We start from the raw sequence: 24157 nt of genomic DNA on the forward strand, positions 1-24157 counted from the left end.
AAAGGGATACAAATTGCAGAACGAAAAGAAAAAGAAAAAAGAAACCTTCTATTAAATTCATAATAAATTGTTATTAAATCGTTTTTAACAAAAGTGGGAGATAAAATTATCAAAATTTTCCTATTTCTCACATAATTCCTCAAGATTAAAAATGTTCTTTTTTTAATTTAAGGAAAATGATGAGTTTAGATGAAAAGTAAACATTGATCTATTATTTTTATTTTTTAGTTTTATTCTAAAAAATATATTATCTATCCCTTTAAAAAAATATATTATTTAAGAAAAATGATGAGTTAATTTTCTATTTTTATAAAAAAATATTTAATTCTATAACTTTTCCATCATAGATTTTTATCCTTACACCTTTTCACCCTACCAAAGCGATCAAAATCGTGGAAATGATGAAGCTCACATCCCAAATTGAAATGTCAAGGTAGTTGTCAATTGTCAATCACATGAAATCATGATCATAACAAGTAAATGTTCCTGGTACAGAAGCAAAGCAGAAATTGGCAGCAACAATGGCCATGAAAGCATTAAAATCAAGAACATGGTGTTTATCAGTATTAATCCAAACGATAAACCACCCAGAAATTCAACATTTGAATGGAGGTAGTCAGTTGGCGGTAGTTTCTTGTAAAGGCATATTTTTACCTAAGGCAAAGCAAGACCATCCAAGTTTTTACCATTTTTCAAACGACCCATCAATTATTTGCCAAAATTTTTAAAAGCACAATATCCCGAAAACTGTACTGATAAATAATAAGATCTTCCATACCTATATACAGTTGTACATAGTGATTTTATAGTAGTTTCAAGGTTCCTTTACTTTGAAGGAGGTAGTTTTATCTTAAGGGGTTTTATGGCGCCCTTAACTTGATGATATACCTTTGGTAATAACATTAGTACACAAGTGTACAGCAAATATACATGACAGGATGATTTCCTGGAAAACCTAGAGTCAGTTCTTTACAAATCGACTACCTGGCTGAGACAGTTTAAATATATGAAGAGGGAAGACAAAAAACCAAGACAAAACCAAATACTTATATTGACCTGAGAGAGGATAAATTAAAGAGATGCCTTTGTCTGGTCAATTACATCGGACCTGCAGCAATTTCAGTTTCCTATGGGTTCCGTGCATTCCTGAAATATTACGTAAAATTATTACTAGATAAGAGAAATGGCTGTATTTTTATATACTGCAAATGCTTGGATGTTGTACAAATTTGTAATAATCTCCATGAATCATGATACAAAAGTAGCCTGGCTAAAACTATCGACCATAAACCTCTACCACAGCCACGGATGTGTGACAAAGATGCAATGTAACCGCATCCCTAAAGCAGGTGCAGGAGACATGGAAAGAAGATATAGCCATATAGAGCTCATATAACATATGATAAACATTTTTTATAATTACTCACATTAAATAGATTAATGTCTACAAGACAGATTTCCTATTCCTTGCCATGCTGAAAGGAGTGATACCATAAAAGTTGCTTAAAGTCATGATACCGTAAAAGTTCTCTCTTTATGATTCAAATCAAAGGATCTACAAAAGAAAAAACTATTGTCCAAAGGATCATTCCTCTTACTAGGTATAGATAATATAAAAATAAATAAAAAAGGGAGGAAGGGGGGGGGGGTTTGAAGAAGACTCCGACAGTATGGAGCACCAAAATGGCGTTCACACATTTCACATTGCCCATATTTGTATTTTACTTCATTTGTAGATTTTGAAGTGTCTTACTGTAATTCTGGTTAAAACTAAAAAAGAAAAAGGAGATGCTGTGTGTGTGAAATATTCATCTTCATTGGATATTTTGGTAGTAGACTCGTGCCCTCGCCCGTACTAAAGTGCTTTATTTAAAGTTACTATACGTAATATATTTTGTTTATAAGCAATATATTAATAAAGCATAAAAAGGGGCACAACCCTATCACACGAGATCCACGAGAGAAGCACCTAGAAGGAACATTTAGCCTCTAATATTTAGAAGATCAATAAAGTCACTGCAGATTTACACAAGGTAAAGAACTTTACCTTGCAGAAGTCAAATGAGAACTATTTACAGCCCCCTAGGAGGGGTAATTCTTATATGCTCTAGGAGCAATGCTCCCTCCTCTCACATGAGGGGTGGGTCCCATGGTGGGACCCACGCGTGGGGCCCACCCCTCATGTGAGAGGAAGGAGCATTGCTCCCGAAGCACCTAAGTCTTTCCCCCCTAGGAGTACTTATACGCCACATCCTCTGATCATGCTCCTTGCTGACATGTATAGCAGCAACTTCCTTTTCCTTAGCAGCAACTTCTCCTCGCATCTTTTTAGCCTCAACTTCCATTGCTTTGTTCAGTGTATCAAGCTTCTTTGCCAACATCTGCTTAATTTCGCATTAGAAGAAACAGATTAGATTAGGAGCATAAATGGGGGTTAGAACAGGCTGCAAAATCGAATCAGTATGCAGTCCAACCTCAATTGCATCATCCTTGTCTTGAGTGTCTGATCTCTCTCATTGCAAGCTTTTCTCAGAGACACAACCTCTTTCTGTAGCATATCATACAGCATTCCAGAAACAAAATCTTCGTGTTCTGGTTTGGTGTTTCCAATTGGAGTTCCATTTGCACTCTCCATGAAAGTACCATTTGTTTCGCTAATTAGGTTCTGATCACAGGTATTGGTGGGCACATTATCTTTCCCACTTGCATCTGGTATCAGCTTATCTCTATCCAGTGATCTACTACCACCATCAAATGATCTCGTTGAGATATTATTATGCTTTAATAATGTGCTAGCACTGTTTGATCTGAGAAGCCCATACTGTGAATTTGAAGTTCTCTTTGATAGATACCCATTGGAGGATGACTTTGAGAAATTCTCTGCTCCACCAAGGGACTGACGACTTGAAGATCCATTGCTTATGGTTCTCCCTTCTGAGGCAATGCGAGAGTTACCATTAGATGTTTTAAGCCTTTCCTCCAAAACCTTGAATCGCATTTGGTATTTTTCCTAAGAAATCAAGTAATAAATGAACAATCAAGAAATGAATATTCAGCAAGTAACAAAAGCAGGGAATGAAGTTAATAGATTAGCTTACACACTTTAAGCTGTGCTTCTGCCTTTGTGGTGCGCTCAGCTACTGCCAGTTTATCACAAAGCTGTTGCATTTCTCCCTAAAAATATATGTAAAACTATATATAGTCTTCACAATACCTTATTATTTATTGTACTTCAAAACAACAACATTCAGCTTTCCATAGCAACTATGTATTTTGAAACACTATACTCCATATTGGTCTAACCATGTCACCCAGTCTTATTCTGATAACAGCCTGTTTAACATCCTGGTTTCTATTTTATAGTTGGCACTACAAATCAAAATTAAACATAAAAGACAAGGATAGACTGTAGTATGCCTCTTTCTTCCATGCATCATGAAACAATCCTAGCTCACTTACAGTTATTAGATGATAAACCCAGCACACTACAAGAAGACTAAGTTTTGATGCTAGTTCAAACACTTCCTATTCCAGGATTATTTGTTCAATCAATCAATGTATAAATAAACATATTAATTGAGTTCAAACTAACAGCAGAACCAAGTGTTTCAAGAATATCCGTAGCAGAAACATCCATTAGAGAGTGACTTCCAGCAATTATACTTGCTCAGTATTCAGGGTATTCTTTGAAGAAATGAACTTTGAAGAACATGATAAAGAGGCATTGAATGGGTAACATGCCTGAAAAAATTTTCTTTCCTCAAGCCATTGCTTGACAGGCATCACTTTGTCATTGGCATCTTTCCACTCATTTGCAACTACAGTGGCAACACGATTTGCAGTAAACTTCGCACGAGCTACTTCCCGTTCTAAAGTTTTTCTCTCCTGCTATTCAAGCTTGAAGATTAGAAGCAATTTGGAGGATTTCTAACACATTCAAAACGACTACCAGTTGTTTTGTAGAACTGAAAATTCCAAAGGTAACAGTCATTACATTCATCTCTTGCACCTTTCTTTGATAATCACGCACAGCATTGGCAGCAGCACCACCAGCCAAAACAGCCTCCTCAAGCTCACAAACAGTTTGGGTTAGCTATTCAACCTCTGCAACCTTCTGCCAATGCATTTTGTCCAGAATTTTGTTCTCCTCCTGATTAGTGAACAAGATATTTCAAACCAAACTATGTCAGTTCTTTACAAAAGTTTAATTCAAAATAACAAAAGTTTATGATTGGCTGTTCAACTTTAAAGGATGAGAAACATGACCAAAATTGGAACAAAAATCCAGGATCAAACTACAAAATAACAGTCATTTAAACTTCATGACAATTTTTACCATAATATCTTATGCTGTGGATACTGTTTGGGCTCCAAGCCTCTTCCTCGCCTCTTCAGTGATGGTTAGCTTAATACCCTTACCTTTGGGAAGGGATACCCAGGGTTTTGTCCCCTTGCCAATAGTGAACACATTGCCCAAACGAGTTGCGAATTCATGCCCAGTGGCATCCTGAGTATGGACAGTCTCAAAAGTCCCCTTATGCTTCTCCCTGTTCTTGATGTCTCCAACTCGTCCTCTGTTCCTTCCCCCTGTCACCATGACTACATTCCCAACATCAAACTTGATGAACTCAGTGATCTTTTGGCTCTCCAGGTCCAGCTTGATTGTGTCTTTTGCCTTGATTAAAGGTCCAGGTAGCAGATGGTTCGTCCATCAAAGGTGTTCAGGTATGGGATACCTTTTTGCCCAAACTGCACAGAGAAAACTTTGCATAGCTTAAACTGCAAAAGCACAATTAAAATGTCATAATGGTACGGTTAAAGGATTTATGACCAAAAAAATAGGAAACAATAATTATTCCACAGTAATAATGTGTTATAACAATCTATCTGTTCTATGACTTTGGACTACAAACTATACATAGCCACAAGTCACTATAAAATTGTTTACCATGTGTTTGCAAACCTTACAAGCTACAAGCACAAAAACACTACAAAAGCAAAAAAAAAGCAAGGGTTCGGAGGTTAAATACATAATAATTCCCTACAATTTGGCACCACAACTGAGAATATGATTCGGTTTCTACTAATTTCACCAGGCATATACAATGATATGATATTTCTTCACATAAAAGCATACGAGGCATGACACTTCCATACGTTGATAACTCCTTAAAATAAATCATTCTTAATTAGAATAGGCTAAATTTACTCGCTCTAATGACTTTTTTTTTTTTTGATAAGTTACTCTAATGACTTAAATCATATCATTCCTATAGAAAGATAGCAGAAAATATACTTGAGAGGATTGAACAGAATTACCTTTGCCTCTTCATCTCTGATTGAGTGGAGACAGAATTGACCCTTGGTGTCACAGAGGAGATAGAAGATTTCATTTGTTTTGGGGATTCAAACAACGTTTGTCAGAAAAAAGTAAATACCGAACCAATAAGAACAATGGAATATGTATTACGACTAATATTACTTAACTACTAAAATGGAAGGAAGTGAACCTTACTGCCTCAAACCACTAAATGTTGTAATTCTGGTAAAAGAGAATTGCTAATTGCCATGAACTATTTTTTCGTGTCGCAGTAGCAACATTTTTTATGTGTGAGGTTATCCATTATATCCATCCAAATCATATCATTTTGCTTAGCATTTCCTTTTACCATCTATTAAATGGTAACTTTGCCTAACCGTGACTTGCAAAACTAGCAAGGATATTGATTCAATATCCTTTTTATCATCAGTAAATTCAATATCCACTTTTGTGAGAACTTAAATGAAAATAATACGCATAATAAGAATATAAGCAAACAAACACAAATCAGAATATTAGAGCAATAATTCACGTAAGAAGAGTTGATGCCATACCCATGAAAACTGCAGGATAGGTTTTATCTATCCTGACCTTTCCATCAACAAGGATTGGTATGTGAGAGCATACTTCAACCTGTTTACAAGATAAGGATCAATGGTAGGCACTCCCTCGATTTGTGAGGTCCAAATGAAAACTTAACTAATTTAGATAAGAATGACTCCCATATAAGCTAATTGCCAACTTGATCTCAATCAAAACAGCTTGAAAGATGCTCGTGCATCAGAAAAGAACCACTCTCAACACATAAAAGGGCCAATGCAAAGCCTTTAGATCCCAATATTCTTTAGGGACATCAAGCTGTACAAGTCCATCAAAAAGAGTTCGGAAACTTTAGTAATCTTCAATTCAATAAATTGTGGATTGAAGAATACCTTATCATAAGAATGTCTTGCCATATGATCTTTATAATGGTCTCGAACATTCCTAAGATAATGCAATAGATCTACTAGCTGAACTCCACAAGTGTTGAAATTGTACATGCTCCCAAGGGGAAATTAATAGGAATGTTATTTCTACAACCCGATACAGTAATGTTTTCAAGTTCATTTTGCATATGTTTATACACATAAGAAGTTCGACTAGCATTCACATAATACATCCAAACATGTTCAGGGTAACTAAACCTTGACTTCCAATACCACAAAGATGGGTGGTTAACATTAAGTTTCCAATCATGGGAACTCAAATCTAGTCAAGAAGGTTGTGAAAATTTATGTCCTTTTGAAACAACATAAATCCCTATAGAGGTTGCATAATGATGATTAAATGCTTTCATGATAAGCCTATTAGTATTGGAGTGAGGTGGTGTAGAGAGTAGGTGTGAGAAACATTCATTTGGTTTTTCTAAATTTTTTTGGTACAAATGAATTCTTGCCGATCTAAAGCCTATTTAGTGAAAGTACCACAAGATTTACCATTCCAAACAAAAGTAATGATATGTTGAGAAATAATTTTTTTGGCCTCAATGCTTCTAACAGTGATCAAATGGTGCAAATTTCAAGTTCAAAGATTTTTGTACTAAAGTATACTTTCTAACTTTAGGTCAACTTAAGAAAACTGGTAAGGAGACAACAATTTGGGTTCAGAATTATATGGAGGAATTTCAAAGAGCAAATTGTGATGGTTATTGATTTACATTTATTATGAATGTGATCGAATTAATGTTCCTTGTTAGGTTGTTACTGTTAATAGACAATATTAAATAGGGGAATGGGTTTAATATTCTTAAAAAGTTATTCATTTATGCTTTCAAATGGATTGGGTATTGATTTTTTATGTTGTAGTTTATGATTAACTATGAGTTCTTGAATTTTTAAAAATGATTTGAGCTTGTTTAGTATTAATGCTTGGTAATTGAAAGTTTGGTTTGATCTTAAATGAGGTAGCAGTGACCATTGGGGAAGGGAAAAAAACAGAATATGGAGAAAATGGGACAATCAGAACCAACTCCCAAGATTAGACTTAAATGTAGTCATCTTTATCATTTGAATCAGGGGCTTGTGATAATGGATGAAACTATAATTTGCAATCTAATGTGCATAGCCACAATAATCATGTTATTTCCAGACATAAATCTGAATGACTATTCTCAATTATAATAAATACGAGATGACAGTAAATAGTGGTTGGAGAAGAGAACAAAGAAAAAGAAAAAGGAAAATAATGAAAATGATGAATATGGAAAATGGAAGGTATATCGCCCAGAGGAGGAGGCAAGACAAATTATACAAGGCATATTCCATGCAGTTTGTGAGCTTCACTCTCATCATTCTTCTCATGGATTTTTGTACCATCCTGAAAATTTTGCAATCCAAGATAAAGACTTAGTGATTGGAGGTGATCACAAGAAGACTCCCACATAAAGAATACTCTTTTTGTAATTACCTCCAATTATTAAATCTTTATCTTAGATTACAAAATTTTCCGGATGGTACAAAAATCCATGAGAAGAACCATGAGCGTGAAGCTCACAAACCACATGGAGTATGCCTTGTATAATTTGTCTAGCCTCCTCTGGGCAAATTACCTTTCATTTCCTATATTCATCATCCCAATTATCTTCCTTTTTCTTTTTTCTCTTCTCCAACCATTGTTTAAGCATAATCTCGTATATATTATGATTGAGAACAGAATGCCATTTTGGATTTATGTTTGAAAATAACATGATTGCTATGACTGTGCACATTCGACTGCAAATTACAGTTCTATCCATTATCACAAGCCCTTGATTCAAATGATGCATAAGGATGACTACATTTAAGTCTAATTTTGGGAGTTGATTCTGATTATCCCACTTTCTCCATTTTTCTGTTTATTTTCCTTCCCCAATAGTCACTGCTACCTCATCAAAGATCAAACCAAACTTTCAATCACCAAGTATTAATACTAAACAAGTTTAGATAACTTTTAGAAATTCAAGTTCTTAACATAAACTGATAGTTAATCATGAACTACAGCATAAAAAATCAATACCCAATCCATTTGAGAGCAGAAAGAAATAACTTTTTAAGAATATTCAAGATATTCCCCTATTTAATTTTGAGTTTCCACGATTGGAAACTTATTGTTAACCACCCATCTTTGTGGCATTGGAAGTCAAGATTTAGTTACCCTTACCACGTTTGGATATATTATGTGAATACTAGTCGAACTTCTTATGTGTATAAACATATAAAAATGAACTTGAAAACATTACTGTATCGAGTTGGAAAAATAACATTCCAATTAATTCCCCTTGGGAACATGTACAATTTCAACACTTATGGAGACCAAGCAATAGATCTATTGCATGTATTATCTTAGGAATGTTCAAGACCATTGTAAAGATTATATGGCAAGACATTCTTATGATAAGTTATTCTTCAATTCACAATTTATTGAACTGAAGATTACTGAAGTTTCCGAACTCTTTTTGGTGGATTTGTATAGCTTAATGTCCCTGATGAATATTGAGATCTAAAAGCTTTGCATTGATCTTTTTGTGTTGAGATGGGTTCTTTTCTGATGCAGGAGCATCTTTCAAGCTGTTTTGATTAAAATCAAGCAGGCAGTTAGCTTATGTGAGAGCCATTCTTATCTAAATTAGTTAAGTTTTCTTCTGGACCTCATAAACTGAGGTTAGCTTATGTGAGATCAAGCTAGTAAGTTGCTTCTATGTAATTTTTAACTTGAAGCTCATCTACACAAGTGTTTTTTTTTTTTTGAGTGGGTAATCTTTTTGAAAAATTGTAAAACACATAGAGCGAGACCAGTAGGACAATCAGCAAGAAAATAGTTCTTGAACTTAATTTATAACAATAATTTTTAGGGATGAGATAAGAGTCAGTTACAAAATTCTAATGGATAGTGACAGCAAAATCGTTCTTATTATGCTATAAGAACATTCTGCAGCCATTTTTTGTCTCAACTTGTAGCCTAAGGGATGTGCGCGGTTCGGTCGGTTTGATTTTTTCCAAATTTACCATTGAGCCGATATGAATTGATTTTCTCTTAATTGGAACTGATGCACATCGCCTGGGGTCGGTCATCCAACTTATAGCGGTGCATTTTTTTGCAGTTGATTTAATCGGTTTGGTTGGTTTGAAATATTAAAAAAACTATTTTTTTTTTAATTTAAAAATTGGGCTTTCCAGCCTAATATCAATAGGCAACCTGTTCAAGATTTCAAGCAAAATGTAATGCAAATAAAATACATTACAGGCAGAACCTAAACAACTAAAATCAGAATGTAATGCAAATAAAATTGATATCGATTTCCATGTAAAAAAAAAAAAAAACGACTACCACACGCAGGGCTGGCCCAAGATTGTTTGAGGCTAAGGCAAGAATTTTATAGGGGCCTCTTTACATCTAAATATCACTTAAATAATATTTATTTATTTTTATTTAATTTCAAATCCATTATTAATTCTTACTTATTAACATGACTAATTCATCCAAAGTGAGCTAATGATAAATTACTATATAGGTTTTACAAATTGGCATATCACCAATAAAATAAAAGTTATTCAAATATTCATTTTATTATATTATTTAAGTAACACCGATCATATTCCTGTCACATCAGTTTGTAAATTTTTTTCCCTAAAATTTGTATTGGCTTTAGCATTTTTCATACACTTTTTTTTTTTTTTTTGTGCGGAAAAAATGCTAAACTTATTACAAATTTTACTACAAAAAGCTTACAAACTAATGTGACAATGAGGTGGCACTTCAACAAAATAATAAATGAGTATTGAATTACTTCATTGGTGAATCATCAATTTGTAAGGCCTATGTAATAAAAATTGTAATATACTAGCATAACTCTAATACTTAAGGCCTTCTTAAGATTGGGATAAAATATACACCTAACTCACACTTTTTCTTTAATTAAAAAAAAACTTACCGCCCAATATTTGGGGGCCTTAGGCCATGCCCTAAACCTAGGGCTGGCCTCGACCACACAGTAGCTCCACTAAGCAGCTCAAAATCCACAAGTCAAAAAATATAAAAATAAAAATACTGAAAAAATACAAAGCAATATTTTGAATCATTAGTGATTATTGTTTATTGAACAGAGATTACCTTTTTCACGGTGAATGATTAAAGAGTGAGAACTCTATCTCCCTCAAAATCAAATTGCTGAAAAAAAAGTGGCAGTAGGCTCAGTACTCGTGGACTTAGTGAATAGATAGAGAAGAAATGGATTAATGACTAATGACTATGAAACTTACTGGCAATTTTTCGGCCGACTGGCAAGGGGTGACCTGTGCAGTAGCTTCGGCTGGAGAGTCAACACTGCAAGAAAGAGAGTTCTGAGTTAGAGCACTAGCATCCGGGATGCCAAAAAAATTCTATTTTAAACCCTAAAAACCAAGGTTTTAAAAACGGTACGGTAAAAGAACCCAAAAATGAGCTAATTACCAGTTTTCTGGTCGGATTGGAGTCCGACCGATAGTCGAACCAGTGACATCATAAATAATTTAATTATTATTTATTTAAATTATATAAATAATTAATGATTTTTTAATATACTAAAACTAACAAAACAATAGTAATAAATTTGTTTCCTTTAAAAAAAAAATACAAGTATATAACATCTTTTTAAAGAATTTAAAATAATAACATTACAAAACAATCATCCTCAACATAATAAACTTTCAACAAAATCAAATAAATAAGTTCATTAGTCATTGCATTTACATCCAAATGGCAAATAGCAAATAAGTTCATTAGTCACAACATTCACAAACAATAGCATAATACTCTGTAAACCACATTTCACAAACAATAATGCGCTGTAAATCAAATCCACAACATACACAAAATCACAAATAAACTAAAATGCTATTGTAAACTAATAAATCACAAATAAACTAAAATGCTATTGTAAACTAATAATTGAAAGGAGAATTAACAATAGAAGTTACCACTTACCAGTGAAGTCACGGAAGGAGAACCTGAGATGAAGCCGAGAACATGAACTGAGAATCTGAGATGAAGCCGAGAGAAATGAAAAAAAAAAAAAAAACCAGAACCGAGAAAATCAAAATCAAAATCAAAGAACATTACCCAATTAGAAAACCCAAAACCCAGACGCTGAAAAGCAGAGATCAGAGCTCAGAGGGCGAGGGCGAGACCGAGAAGAAAAAAAAAAAAAACCCCAACCGAACTTCAGACGTCGTGAGGGTGAGAAGGGAAAAAAAATTTGACAGGCAGAGAGGTGCGAGCCGCTGTGCGTGTGGCAGAGAGAGGTGTGTGCAGAAAACAGAGCGAGGCAGAAAGAGCTTGAGTTGAGTTGAGTTGAGAGCTTGAGGTGAGTGAGAGAGTCACAGAGTGAGGCAGTGAGTTTGAGAAGAGGTGTGTTCGTGAGATGAGAGACTGAGGACTTTAGGGTTAGTTTTTGGACTTTAGGGTTAATTTTTAGGACCAAAACGACATAGGTTTAGGTTGGGAAAAGTCAAAAACCCCCCCAACTGGTCAAAAAACGCAGAGGAGAGAGAAAGAAAAGAATTTTTTTTTACATCTGATGAACAGTGATTTCTGAGTTTGGTGTCTAAAATAGCAGCTGGGATTTTTACACCCCTCTTTCCCGCATCAGTCCTTGTAAAATAGAAAATGAGACTAGTTTTACCCACTATACCAAAAAAAAAAAAAAACTTCCACATCGGTGTTGGTAAACCTTTGCAAATTTTCATATTTGTTACAATAAACTTGTAATTTTATATAATAATTCTTTATTATTTTTTTTCTCTCTTTTGTCAAACTACTTTCTCTTCCTTTATGTCTACAACAACTCAGTAGCTTTCCTAACATTTATGCAAAATAATAAGAAGGAAGAAGAAAATAACCACCCAACCACCAACACAAATTATGTACATAGTTGATAATCCACCACAAATTTACCCAAAATCAACAGAAAATTAACCAAAAATCAACAAAAAAACAATTAGAAAACCCAACTCAAAATCAAGACAAACCCACTAAAAACCAACTCAAAATCAATCAAAACTTACCGGGAAACTCCACCCAAAAACAGTCCAAACACACTGAAAAACCCATCCTAAACCATACTGCTCAATTTCGTAACCCTAATGCAAAACTGCGATGTTTCATTAGGCTGCATTTGTTTTAGTGTAAAATATTTTCCGAGTGGAAAATAATTTTCAAGTGAAAATATTTTCGGAAAAGGAAAATATTTTCCAGTGTTTGGTTGCATTTTAAAAAATACTTTAAAAAATATTTTTTGGTGTTTGGTTGTGTTCTTGAAAATACTATAGAAAACACATTTTTTACTTGTTGCTCACATTTTCTCAGCTTCCAAACAAATATATAATATAATTTCTCAATAGATAAACACAAAACAAACAAAACCCAACAAAAAAATTCATCAAATCCGGTCAAATTAAGAGAAGAAGGAAGAGAGACTGGTGCGATTGGGTTTGATCTTGCGATGGTGGGGACTGGGTTTGATCTCACGGTGGAGGCGACCGGGTTCGATCTCGCGGAGTGGTGGGTTCGTCAGAGTGGTGGGTTTGACGAATGGGTTCGTCGGAATGGGTTTGAGAAATGAGTTTTCTAGGTTTCAAGGATGGGTGTGGTGGGATGCAACCAAATTAGGTTGAGTTTGAACAAGAAAAAATGGAGGGGACGGCAAAGCTGGAGGGGAGTTTAGACGAGGCCTTGTGGTTTGGGCATTGCTTGACGAAGATGGAGGGGACTTCCGGCGAGGGTGGGTTTGAATAGATGGGTCGTAGGTGTGTGGATCGGAGATGTGTGGGTCGAAGGTGTGAATCGGCTGTTGTAGAGGCGCTCGTCGGATTGTGGGTGGAGCTTGGACTGGCGTGAGGGAGAGGGTTGAGCTTGGATTGGCGTGAGGGAGAGTGTAAGAACCCGAGAGAGTGCGTGAGAGGCGGAAATAAATTGAAGGTAAAATAGAAACAGAAATGGTTTTACGGGTGAGAAGGGGTATTTTACGGTTAAAGTGTAAGTGATTTTCAGTTGCTGCCAAACATACGCAAATGTATAAAATATTTTCTGAAACTGATTTACCAGTGAAACAAACACAGCCTTAAGTTATAGGGGTATAATAATAATTTAATATATATTAAATATTATACATATATGGTTTCGGTTTTCGGAATTGCTATCTGATTACATCACCGCACTGGCATCGGAAAGATGCCCGGCTTCGGCTCCTGCTGTCAGCCCCAGGTGTGGTGTGGTTTCTCGGCTCCCTTGCTCACCTATTGTAGTTCTCAACGAAGTATCCGTGAATCGTAGCAATGGGAATCTTAGAACTGATGGTTATTGATATAAGATATTAGACATCTTCACATCAATATTTAATTTATTGGTGACAAATGATTCTTTTTTAATTTTTTTTTATACCAATAGAGAAATCAGAAACATTACAAAAAAGCTGGATGAGTCCAACTGTGATGTCCTGGGATATTGGTTGCTAGGATAGCAATGTCATAAACCGAACCTAGAATGGTTCTACTAACAAAAAGTGCTCTACAGTTAAGACCCTGCTGTTGTAAAGCAATGATATCTGCAAGCATAGTTCTATCCTGCGATCTAGAGGAACATTTTAGACTACAAGACTGGACTAATTTTCTGCTACTGCACAAAAACAAAATTCTGCAAAATCCCAGTCCCTTAGCTTTTACTGCTACTTCTACGAGTGCTTCCTGAGTTGCTTCATTAATAGCAGTTTCTGCTGCACAAGTTACTCCACCCGAGAATATGTTCAGACCTTGAAGGTTGATAGCTTCATAAGCAAAGGCAATTCTTCTAATTCTTCTCTTTCTAGCTCCAAATATCTTGATGATCAGCTCCCAAGGTCCTTCAATACCCGGTTAGTTGAATGAGGTTGCACTGACCTTCTCTGTTCACTATCTGTCATTGTATAGGCTTCTTGAAACCTTCAAGACAAACTTTGGGCAGTTAAGATAACTTCAATAGGTTTAGGAGTCTTACCTTCATGAGTAACAAGATTCCTATGATTCCAAATAGTCCATAGATAGGTGAAGATAGTCTGTATATCTCTCATCATAATCATATCCTGCTCCAAACTCTTAAAGTTTATCAATATATTACTAATCCAAATCTGCACAGATGAGTCTCTTAGATTAGAGGTGTGTAAGCCCAGTGTAGATCTATGCCAGCAGGCTCTAGCAAAGGTACAATGGAGGAAAAGGTGAGAAGAGGACTCCTCCTCTTCCTTACACATGGGACGTGCTGATAGTATGAATACCTCTTATAACAAAGGCTCTTATTAGTACTTATCAAAAAAAAAAACAAAGGCTCTTATTAGTAACTAAATCTAAATTGATGTCCTTTATTTTTGTAAGTGTCAATGAAGAGATGATTTGATGTCCTTTATTCTTATATTCATTACTCTTGTATAATCTAATTATAATATTAAACAATAACAGGTTTTTTTTTTTTTTTGTGGTAATTATTAAACAGTAATAGTTGACTACACAGTGGGAATACATATATATATATATATTTTCAAATCTGTCCCCTTCCAAGAGTTGGATGCAAGACTGCCTCTAATAAAACTGGGTTAAGTAGCACAAAATTGGCACTTAGTATTTCTAGGTGTAGATATTATAGAAACATTAATTTCAATGAATATGATGAGCTTTGGAGTATCACAGGTGGACCTTTTATTGGGGATGTTATCACATAGCCCATTGTGATGATTCTCTGATGTTCCCCCTCTTTTAAACCTTTCTTTCATGAACCTAAACATGAGCAGGCCAATTTTTTAGAACCCATCTCCTCTTCCTTGTGTGTATGCGCACTTTCATGTTATGCACAAAACATATACTTTTCACGTCATCATCACGGCATTAATTGTTGATGAAAAAACTCAGGATCATCATATGGATTAAACTAATGTTCAGAGTCAAAGCTTAACACATTTAATCATTACATATCTTAATTCATCATGTTTCTTTACATCATTTTAAAATCTCATTCAAGAAAATGCTTAAACATTAATAGGTAATATCATCAAAATTCAGCATATTGCGCAAAATTTATAATTAAACTAAAACATAAATTAAAGTAGGTTTAGATGCTTACATGCATGCACCTTCTTTTTTGTGAATGGATTGATAGCGGATTATCTCTGAAAATTTAGAATAGATTGCTGCCCTTCTTCTCCCGGATCAATCCACATATCTACCGCTTGCTTTGATGAAAATATTATGCGCATTGATGCTCTTGTTGTTGGTTGGACGTAAACAACTCAACACCTTTGGGCTTTGTGGATGGAAAATTCTTGGAATTTCTTCAAAACTTCATCATCAAGAGGTTTGTTGATACTATGTTTTGTCCGGCTCTGAATGATTTCATGGTTTTAATTATTAAACCCTATATTTTTGTTGATTTTTATCAATTTCTATGCGGTTGACTAATTCTAGTTGAGCTTTAGTAGAAATCCAACCATGTGATTGGATTAATTTTGGTGCTATGTTTAAGACCATGAAATTCCTTGTAATTTGCTTGGTCATAGGCAAAAATCAGACTTGGTTTGAATGAGAAATCACTAATTGAATGAAATTACTCACGTTGCATTTTAATTGTGGAAAAAGTACGTAATTTTCTATTAAATACGTGCTAAAATTTTAGTGTGATTTATATGAAAAATTGGGGAGAAGGCTTTTGCCCTTTTTTTTTAAAAAAATATCTAGCAAAGTGCCCCATATCTGAAATTATTTAGGGAAATGTCATTGTTTTGAAACTTGATTTTTGGACAATCGAGTTATAGCAAATTAAAAATTAATATTATTATTATTATTTTTTTTCTGGAACTCAAGTTCATGAAACAACTCAAGTTCCATGTAAAGTACTCGAGTTCATACAACTCGAGTTCCTTGAAAAAATTCAAGTGGAACTTGAGTTCCATGAATTCGAGTACTTTACCTGGAACTCGAGTTCCAAAATTTTTTTTTCTAAGTTCACGTTCGCTATAACTCGATGTTTCAAAAATCGAGTTATACATTTAAAACTCGATTTTTAGACAATCGAATTTCAAAACAAAGACATTTTCCTAATTAATTTCAGACATAGGGCATTTTACTAGATATTTTAAAAAGAAAGGGCAAAAGCCCATTTTCTCCTGGAAAATTGGTACTAAATAGACCATAGAGGTCTCTGTTACATTTTTAGTGTGATTTATATGAAAAATTGGTACTAAATAGACCATAGAACATAATCTTCATGTTCTGGTTTGGTGTTTCCAATTGGAGTTCCATTTGCACTCTCCATGTGAGTACCATTTGTTTCGCTAATTAGGTTCTGATCAAAGGTATTGGTGGGCACATTATCTTTCCCACTTGCATCTGGTATCAGCTTATCTCTATCCAGTGATCTACTACCACCATCAAATGAACTCGTTGAGATATTACCATGCTTTAATAATGTGCTAGCACCGTTTGATCTGAGAAGCCCATACTGTGAATTTGAAGTTCTCTTTGATAGATACCCATTGGAGGATGCCTTTGAGAAATTCTCTGCTCCACCAAGAGACTGACGCCTTGAAGATCCATTGCTTATGTTCTCCCTTCTAAGGCAATGCGAGAGTTACCATTAGATGTTTTAACTTTTAAGCCTTTCCTCCAAAACCTTGAATTGCTTTTGGTATTTTTCCTAAGAAATCAAGTAATAAATGAACAATCAAGAAATGAATATTCAGCCAGTAACAAAAGAAGCGAGTGAGGTTAATAGATTAGCTTACACACTTTAAGCTGCGCTTCTGCCTTTGTGGTGCGCTCAGCTACTGCCAGTTTATCACGAAGCTGTTGCATTTCTCCCTAAAAATTTATGTAAATCTATATTTAGTCTTCGCAATACCTTATAATTTATTGTACTTCAAAACAACATTATTCAGCTTTCCATAGCAACTATGTATTTTGAAACACTATACTCCATATTGGTCTAACTATGTCACCCAGTCTTATTCTGATAACACCCTGGTTTCTATTTTATAGTTGGCAATAAAAATCAAAATTAAACATAACAGACAAGGATAGACTGTAGTATGCCTCTTTCTTCCATGCATCATGAAACAATCCTAGCTCACTTACAGTTATTAGATGATAAACCCAGCACACTACAAGAAGACTATGTTTTGATGTTAGTTCAAACACTTCCTATTCCAGAATTATTTGATCAATCAATGAATGTATAAATAAACACATTAATTGAGTACAAACTAACAGCAGAACCAACTGTTTCAAGAATATCTGTAGCAGAAACATCCATTAGAGCGTGGCTTCCAGCAATAATACTTGCTCAGTATTCAGGGTATCCTTTGAAAAAAATGAACTTTGAAGAACATGATAAAGAGGCATTGAATGGGAAACATGCCTGAAAAAATTTTCTTTCCTCAAGCCATTGCTTAACAGGCATCACTTTGTCATTGGCATCTTTCCACTCATTTGCAACTACAGTGGCAACACGATTTACAGTAACCTTCGCACGAGCTACTTCCCATTCTAAAGTTTTTTTCTCCTCCTATTAAAGCTTGAAGGTTAGAAGCAATTTGGAGCATTTCTAACACATTCAAAACGACTACCAGTTGTTTTGTAGAACTGAAAACAGTCATTACATTCATCTCTTGCACTTTTCTTTGATAATCACGCACAGCATTAGCAGCAGCACCACCAGCCAAAACAGCCTCCTCAAGCTCACGAACAATTTGGGTTAGCTTTTCAACCTCTGCAACCTTCTGCCGATGCATTTTGTCCAGGATTTTGTTCTCCTCCTGATTAGTGAACAAGACATTTCAAACCAAACTATGTCAGTTCTTTACAAAAGTTTAATTCAAAATCTAATTCAAAATAACAGAAGTTTAAGATTGGCTGTTCAACTTTAAAGTATGAGAAGCATGACAAAAAAAAATAAAAAAAATCCAGGATCAAACTACAAAATAACAGTCATTTAATCTTCATGACAATTTTTACCACAATACTTATGCTGTGGATACTGTTTGGGCTCCAAGCCTCTTCCTGGCCTCTTCAATGATGGTTAGCTTAATACCCTTACCCTTGGAAAGGGATACCAATGGTTTTGTCCCCTTGCCAATAGTGAACACATTGCCCAAACGAGTTGCGAATTCATGCCCAGTGGCATCCTGAATATGGACCGTCTCAAAAGTCCCCTTACGGTCATACACATGTAAAAGTACCTTAGACTATGCATATACAAATATATGTTTCAGTGTAATATCAGAGTCTGATGATTGTTTAGTCCTTCAATGTCATTAAGTTATTGATACTTTCAGTTGCAAGATGTGTACATATGGAAGTACTGGGCTTTGTGCCTCTTGATTTCTGGTGGAGTTTGCTCTTCCACCCACTAAAAGTGATGCAGAGCCCTGATTTTAGTTTTTTTGTTTGTTGCCATAGCATTGCCAAGATCTTCCAAAGCTAGCTTTAAGCTTCAGTAGTTTCACTCAGCAAGGAAATGCTAACAGCACTGGCTGCACAAATTGTAAGGAGACATGCAATAATGAAACAAACGACATTGCATATACAGCAATACATAACCAAAACAACATGCCTGTCAATGGAAGCCTTAGTTAACTGATAGGGACTAGTGTAATGATAATAGAGATCATAGTGTTGTAACAGAATCTGTTTCTATTTCTGATATGGTGACGTGAGCAACGGTATTGGCTTTGACCGTCTCAACCAGCCTTATATATTGCATATCTGTTTCTGGTCAATGTAAGCTGAGTATTATCAATTCCAATTATTCTTTCCCTCAACCTTTCTTCTCTGCTAGATTAGTCTCTATTGTTCTAGAACTTCTTCATGGAATCAGAGCCATCAATGGCATCACAGCCTTCATCTCAGTCAGCACCACACCTCCCTTGAATTTCATACCTTCAACTTCATTACCTATACCTCCATTAACATCTTTTCCATCCAACATCATGCAAATCAAACACCTCTGTTTTTACTCTCAAACATGGCTAATCTCATGTCAGTGAAGCTTGATCAATCAAACCATATAGTTTGGAAACATCATATCACTTCACTTCTCAATACCTACCCTTTGATTCAGCATCTGGATGAATCAATTCCAATACCTGATCAATTTCTTTTCGGCAGCAATGGAGAAATTACTTCACGGATCAATTCTGAATTTGAATCATGGCAGATTTGTGATCAAGCTTTGGTCACTTTGATCAACTCTACTCTCTCACCAGCAGTAGTTTCTGTAGTTGTGGGAGTTGAATCTGCCATTGATGTGTGAAAGGCCTGAGAGAAGAGGTTTACTTCCTTTTCTTGATCTAATATTCTAAATTTGAAGATTGAACTTCACAGTATCAAGGAGAATGATTGAGTGAATGTGTTCTTACACAATGTCAAAGAAGCAAGGGATAAGCTTTGAGCAGTTGGAGTAAATGTGGACTATGAAGAATTACTTCACATTGTACTTAAGGGATTACCTAGAGAGTATCATCCTCTATGTTCAGCAATTCGAACCAGAACTGAACAACTTTCTTTTGATGAGTTACATGCACTGCTTCATGTTGAAGAGAAGCAGCTTCAAGATTCTATACAATCTAACAAGAACAGTGCCATTACTATGGCAATGTTTACCTCTGGTGGTCAAAAGTCCCAAAATTCATCTCAAGCACAGTTCTATGTGAACAATAGCTTTAATCAACAAGGCAGAGGTAGATCTAATCAGTCCTCACAAAATCCTTTTCATCGAGGCAGTAATTCACAGTATCAAAATTAATTCACTAGATCTGAAGGGAGACCAACATGTTAGATATGTGGTAAATCTGGTCATGTAGCACTGGATTGCTATCACCACATGGATTTTTCACATCAGGGAAGGCATCCACCTGCTAAACTAGCTGCAATGGCTACTGGATCTCACTATACTCAGTCCAATGATCCTTGGGTTTCTGTACAGGTGCAACTGATCACCTCACTGCCAATATTGGGAATCTTTCTATGCAACAACCTTACAAAGGAAATGATCATGTCACTGTTAGCAATGGTCAAGCACTACCTATCAACAATATAGGTAATGGCATTCTCAAAACTCCACTCTTTAATTTCAATCTTCGTAATATTCTACATGTCCCTAGGATAGCTTTCGATCTCCTCTCAATCCATAAATTGTGCAAAGACAACAATTGTAGGTGTAGATTTGATTCTGACCATTTTTGTATTCAGTATTTACATTCGGGGAGGGTTCTTTACAAGGGCCTGAGTGAGAATGGGTTATACCCCATTTATCCTAACAAGACCTGTGACAACATTTCCAATGCTCAAAGTCTATCTCATAAGTCTTGTGTCTGCTCTGCTTTTTCTGCACAATCTATCACCAACAAATGGCTACTTTGGCATCAAATATTAGGCCATCCTTGTTCTAAAACTTTATAACTTGTATTTCCTGATTTGATTCCTAACTCTGTTCATGCTAGTCTAGAAAATAAAGTTTTATGTGAACACTGTTTGAAAGGGAAATGCATCCTTTCCTCATTTTGTAACTAAATCTGCTAAACATTTTGATCTAGTTCACACCGATGTTGGGGTCCTGCACCCATTACTGCTATCAATGAATTTCTTTTTATTTGCTCTTTGCGGATGATTACAGCAGGTTTACTTGGCTATTTTTGTTAAAACATAAGTCTGAAGTTCTTCCCACTTTTGTTTACTAAGTCTCTTATTGAAACTCAATTTTCCACAGCACTAAAGGTTCTCAAGTCTGATTGTGGTGGGTAGTACATCTCCAGGGCTTTTACTCAATTTTGTTCTTCCCATGGTATTTCCCATCATTTCAGTTGTCCCAATACACCACAAGAAAATGGTGTTGTGGAAAGAAAACACAGACACAGAGTAGAGTCTGCATTGAGCATGTTGTCACAGGACAATCTACCTCTCGCTCATTGGTCTTATGCAGTAAGCTGATTAACAGGCTACCCTCCTTGGTGTTAAATTTTGACTCACTTTGCGAAGCCCTTTTTCATTTCAAACCTGACCTTTCTCAACTTAGAACTTTTGGGTGCACATGCTATCCTCTACTTAGACCTTACAACAAACTTAAACTTCAGTTCAGAACTACTCCTTGCCTATTTTAGGCTATCCTTCTGACACAAAAGGTTACATCTGTTTTGATCCGAGTCCACTGAAAAAATTTACCTATCTAGACATGTTCTATGTGATGAAGTTCATTTCACTCCACCTACCACTTCAGCTACTCCTCCCTCTTTCTCTACTTAATCATGGATTTCTCCTATCCTTTACAGGCATTTATGTTGTTCTACTCTTTATAACTCTCCTTCTCCCTATAATGCTCTCCCATCACTTCCCACTTCTACCACATCAGAATCTGTCTCTCCTACTTCTGCAGAATCAGCTTCTGATCTGCAAAATCAGTTTCACTTTTCTCCTATTCCTACACCAAATGTTCTTCCAGTCATTACTTCTCTTGTTCCTCTTCCTAATCTTCACCCTATGCAAACTAGATCTAAGAGTGGAATTACCAAACCTAATCAACAGTGGTGCTATAAAACTATTGTTGACAATAATATTACAGAACCTCCTTCCGTTGTTATTGCTAGTAAGTTTCCCAACCGGTGTAAGGCAATGGATGAAGAATTTCAGGGACTCCAATAACAACATACTTGGACTTCAGTGCCTCCACTATCTAACAAGAATATTGTTGGTTCCAAATGGGTCTTTAAGATCAAAAGACACAGTGATGGCACAATCACCAGGTATAAGGCTCGTCTTGCGTTCAACTCCTCTTCAGATCCCTCTTTGTTCCTCTACTTCCATAACACTACAATAATCTATCTTCTCCTTTATGTTGATGACATTGTCATCACAGGCAATTCCCCATTCTCTATTGCCTCTCTCATCACTTCTCTTAGTCTTGAATTTGAACTCAAAGACCTTGGTACCCTTATTTCTTGGGTCTTCAATTAGCTCTCACATCCTCTAGCCTTTCCATTACACTGACCAAATATGCTACAGATCTTCTACAAAGGATATTCAAGCGCAATTTATCTCTACAAAGGATCAACTTGGTGACATATTAGCTAAGCGTCTTCTTCTCAGTTTATTGTTATTCGTTCCAAACTCACGCTGATACCTCCCCCTATGTTTGAGGGGGATGCAAAGAGATATGCAGTAATGAACAAATGACGTTGCAAATACAGCACTACAATAACCAAAATGACATGCATATCAATGGAAGCCTAAGTTAACTGATTGGGACCTATAAAAAAGAAAAATAGAGGTCATAGTGTTGTAATAGAATCTGTTTCTATTTCTGATATGGTGACGTGAGCAATGGTTATTGGCTTTGACCGTCTCATCCAGCCCCATATATTGTATCTCTCTTTCTAATCAATGCAAGCATAGTATTCCATTCGGATTCATCAAATTAGGGTGGGACCTAGTTGGATGGATCCTATAACATCATTCCTTAAAAATGATATCTTGCCCGAAAAGAAGTCTGAAGCAGATAAAGTACGCAGGAAAGCACCTCGGTTCTGGTTGTCCGAGGATCAGAAGTTGTACAAACACTTATTTTCAGGACCGTATTTGCTGTGTATACACTTGGAAACAACGGAATTACTTTTAGAAGAGTTCCATGAAGGGATTTGCAGAAGTCATAGAGGATGAAGGACTCTGTCTCATAGAGCTCTTACACAAGAGTATTGGTGGCCCAATATGCAGAGGGAGGCACAGGATTATGCAAAAAAGTGTGACCAATGTCAGAGATTTGCTTCCAACATCCATCAACCAGGGAGTGTCCTTAATCCTTTGTCTAGTCCTTGGCCTTTTGCTCAATGGAGCTTGGACATTGTAGGACCTTTCCCAAAGGCAGTAGGGAATAGGAGGTGTTTGCTTGTTGAAACAGATTATTTCACTAAATGGGTTGAAGCTGAGCCATTGTCAAACATTAGGGATGTGGATGCGAAGAAATTTGTCTGGAAAAACATTGTTACTAGGAGCTTGGACATTGTAGAACCTTTCCCAAAGGCAGTAGGGAATAGGAAGTGTTTGCCTGTTGAAACAGATTATTTCACTAAATGGGTTGAAGCTGAGCCATTGTCAAACATTAGGGATGTGGATGCGAAGAAGTTTGTTTGGAAAAACATTGTTACTAGGTTTGAAATCCCTTATACTCTCATTTCAGATAACAGCCTACAATTTGATAGTAAGGCCTTCAAAAGATATTGTTGTGATCTCTCAGAAACCATGGGACGTGGTACTTTATGTGATTGTAGTTCCTTTACTTGCTGAAAAATTATGTTTTTCAAGCTCGTACTTGAGGGGAATTTAAATCTCTAGGAGGGAGTTTCACACATATACATTTAGATTAAACTAGAGTAAAATTTCTATCTTGTATAAAAAAAAATAGGGTAAATTTCAGAAACCTCCCCTAAGATTTGGACTAATACCAATAAAGTCCACAACATTTAAAAAGTGACCATTTTGGTCCTTATTGCCAAACGGTTTGTAACACCGTTAACTTTTTTTTTTTTGTTCATTCTTCTGGTTCTTTCCTCTCTCCAGAATCATCTTTCTCTCTCTCTCTCTCTCTCTCTTCTCCTCTGAGTCCATGACCAAACCGAGCAACCCAGCCACCTGACCCGACCCACCACCATTTCAGATTAAACATCCTCCGCTCAAATTCGGCGATGATCAGCCCTCCTTCGCTCAACTCCGGTGACGATTTTTCTCAGATCTACTTAGATCCGATTATTTTGGTTCAGATTCGAAGATATTTTCAAAA

The 24157-nt window shown here is 35.8% G+C and overlaps 2 protein-coding genes and 1 pseudogene across 5 annotated transcripts; all 3 read right to left on the bottom strand.

Moving 5' to 3' along the window:
* Positions 1 to 752: 752 nt before the first annotated feature.
* Positions 753 to 11745, bottom strand: LOC142610238 (microtubule-associated protein 70-1-like; annotated as a pseudogene).
* Positions 4346 to 5393, bottom strand: LOC142609158 (small ribosomal subunit protein eS4-like). Its single transcript, XM_075780775.1, has 3 exons — positions 5320 to 5393; positions 4737 to 4779; positions 4346 to 4675 (listed from the first exon to the last, which is right to left on the bottom strand). The coding sequence occupies exons 1-3, from the start codon at positions 5391 to 5393 to the stop codon at positions 4346 to 4348; spliced, it is 447 nt and encodes a 148-aa protein (XP_075636890.1).
* A 2069-nt stretch (positions 11746 to 13814) lies between the features above and the next one.
* LOC142609725 (microtubule-associated protein 70-1-like) lies at positions 13815 to 23277 on the bottom strand. 4 transcript variants are annotated; one of them, XM_075781430.1, is made up of 6 exons: positions 18346 to 23277; positions 17991 to 18146; positions 17750 to 17896; positions 17122 to 17193; positions 15461 to 17029; positions 13815 to 14289 (listed from the first exon to the last, which is right to left on the bottom strand). In XM_075781430.1, the coding sequence occupies exons 2-5, from the start codon at positions 18120 to 18122 to the stop codon at positions 16979 to 16981; spliced, it is 402 nt and encodes a 133-aa protein (XP_075637545.1). In that variant the 5' UTR covers positions 18123 to 18146; positions 18346 to 23277; the 3' UTR covers positions 13815 to 14289; positions 15461 to 16978. The 4 variants fall into 4 exon arrangements, with proteins under 4 accessions (XP_075637545.1, XP_075637543.1, XP_075637544.1 ...); XM_075781428.1 differs by having other exon boundaries at positions 17991 to 23277; XM_075781429.1 differs by having other exon boundaries at positions 13815 to 14301; positions 17991 to 23277.
* Positions 23278 to 24157: the final 880 nt, after the last annotated feature.

The sequence above is a fragment of the Castanea sativa genome, chromosome 9 (genome assembly GCF_040712315.1).
Source record: "Castanea sativa cultivar Marrone di Chiusa Pesio chromosome 9, ASM4071231v1".
Lineage (NCBI taxonomy): Eukaryota > Viridiplantae > Streptophyta > Magnoliopsida > Fagales > Fagaceae > Castanea > Castanea sativa.

Bases quoted from the DNA above. Each gene is read 5' to 3' on its own strand.
- LOC142609158 (XM_075780775.1), bottom strand. From the start codon at position 5,393: ATGAAATCTTCTATCTCCTCTGTGACACCAAGGGTCAATTCTGTCTCC. The intron at 4,780-5,319 runs GTAATTCTGTTC...GTGCTTTTGCAG, and splicing joins TCAGAGATGAAGAGGCAAAG to TTTAAGCTATGCAAAGTTTT. The intron at 4,676-4,736 runs GTATCCCATACC...CCTTTAATCAAG, and splicing joins TGTGCAGTTTGGGCAAAAAG to GCAAAAGACACAATCAAGCT.
- LOC142609725 (XM_075781430.1), bottom strand. From the start codon at position 18,122: ATGCATCGGCAGAAGGTTGCAGAGGTTGAAAAGCTAACCCAAATTGTT. The intron at 17,897-17,990 runs GTAATGACTGTT...AAGCTTTAATAG, and splicing joins GAAAAGTGCAAGAGATGAAT to GAGGAGAAAAAAACTTTAGA. The intron at 17,030-17,121 runs GTGTGTAAGCTA...TTGATTTCTTAG, and splicing joins AGGCAGAAGCGCAGCTTAAA to GAAAAATACCAAAAGCAATT.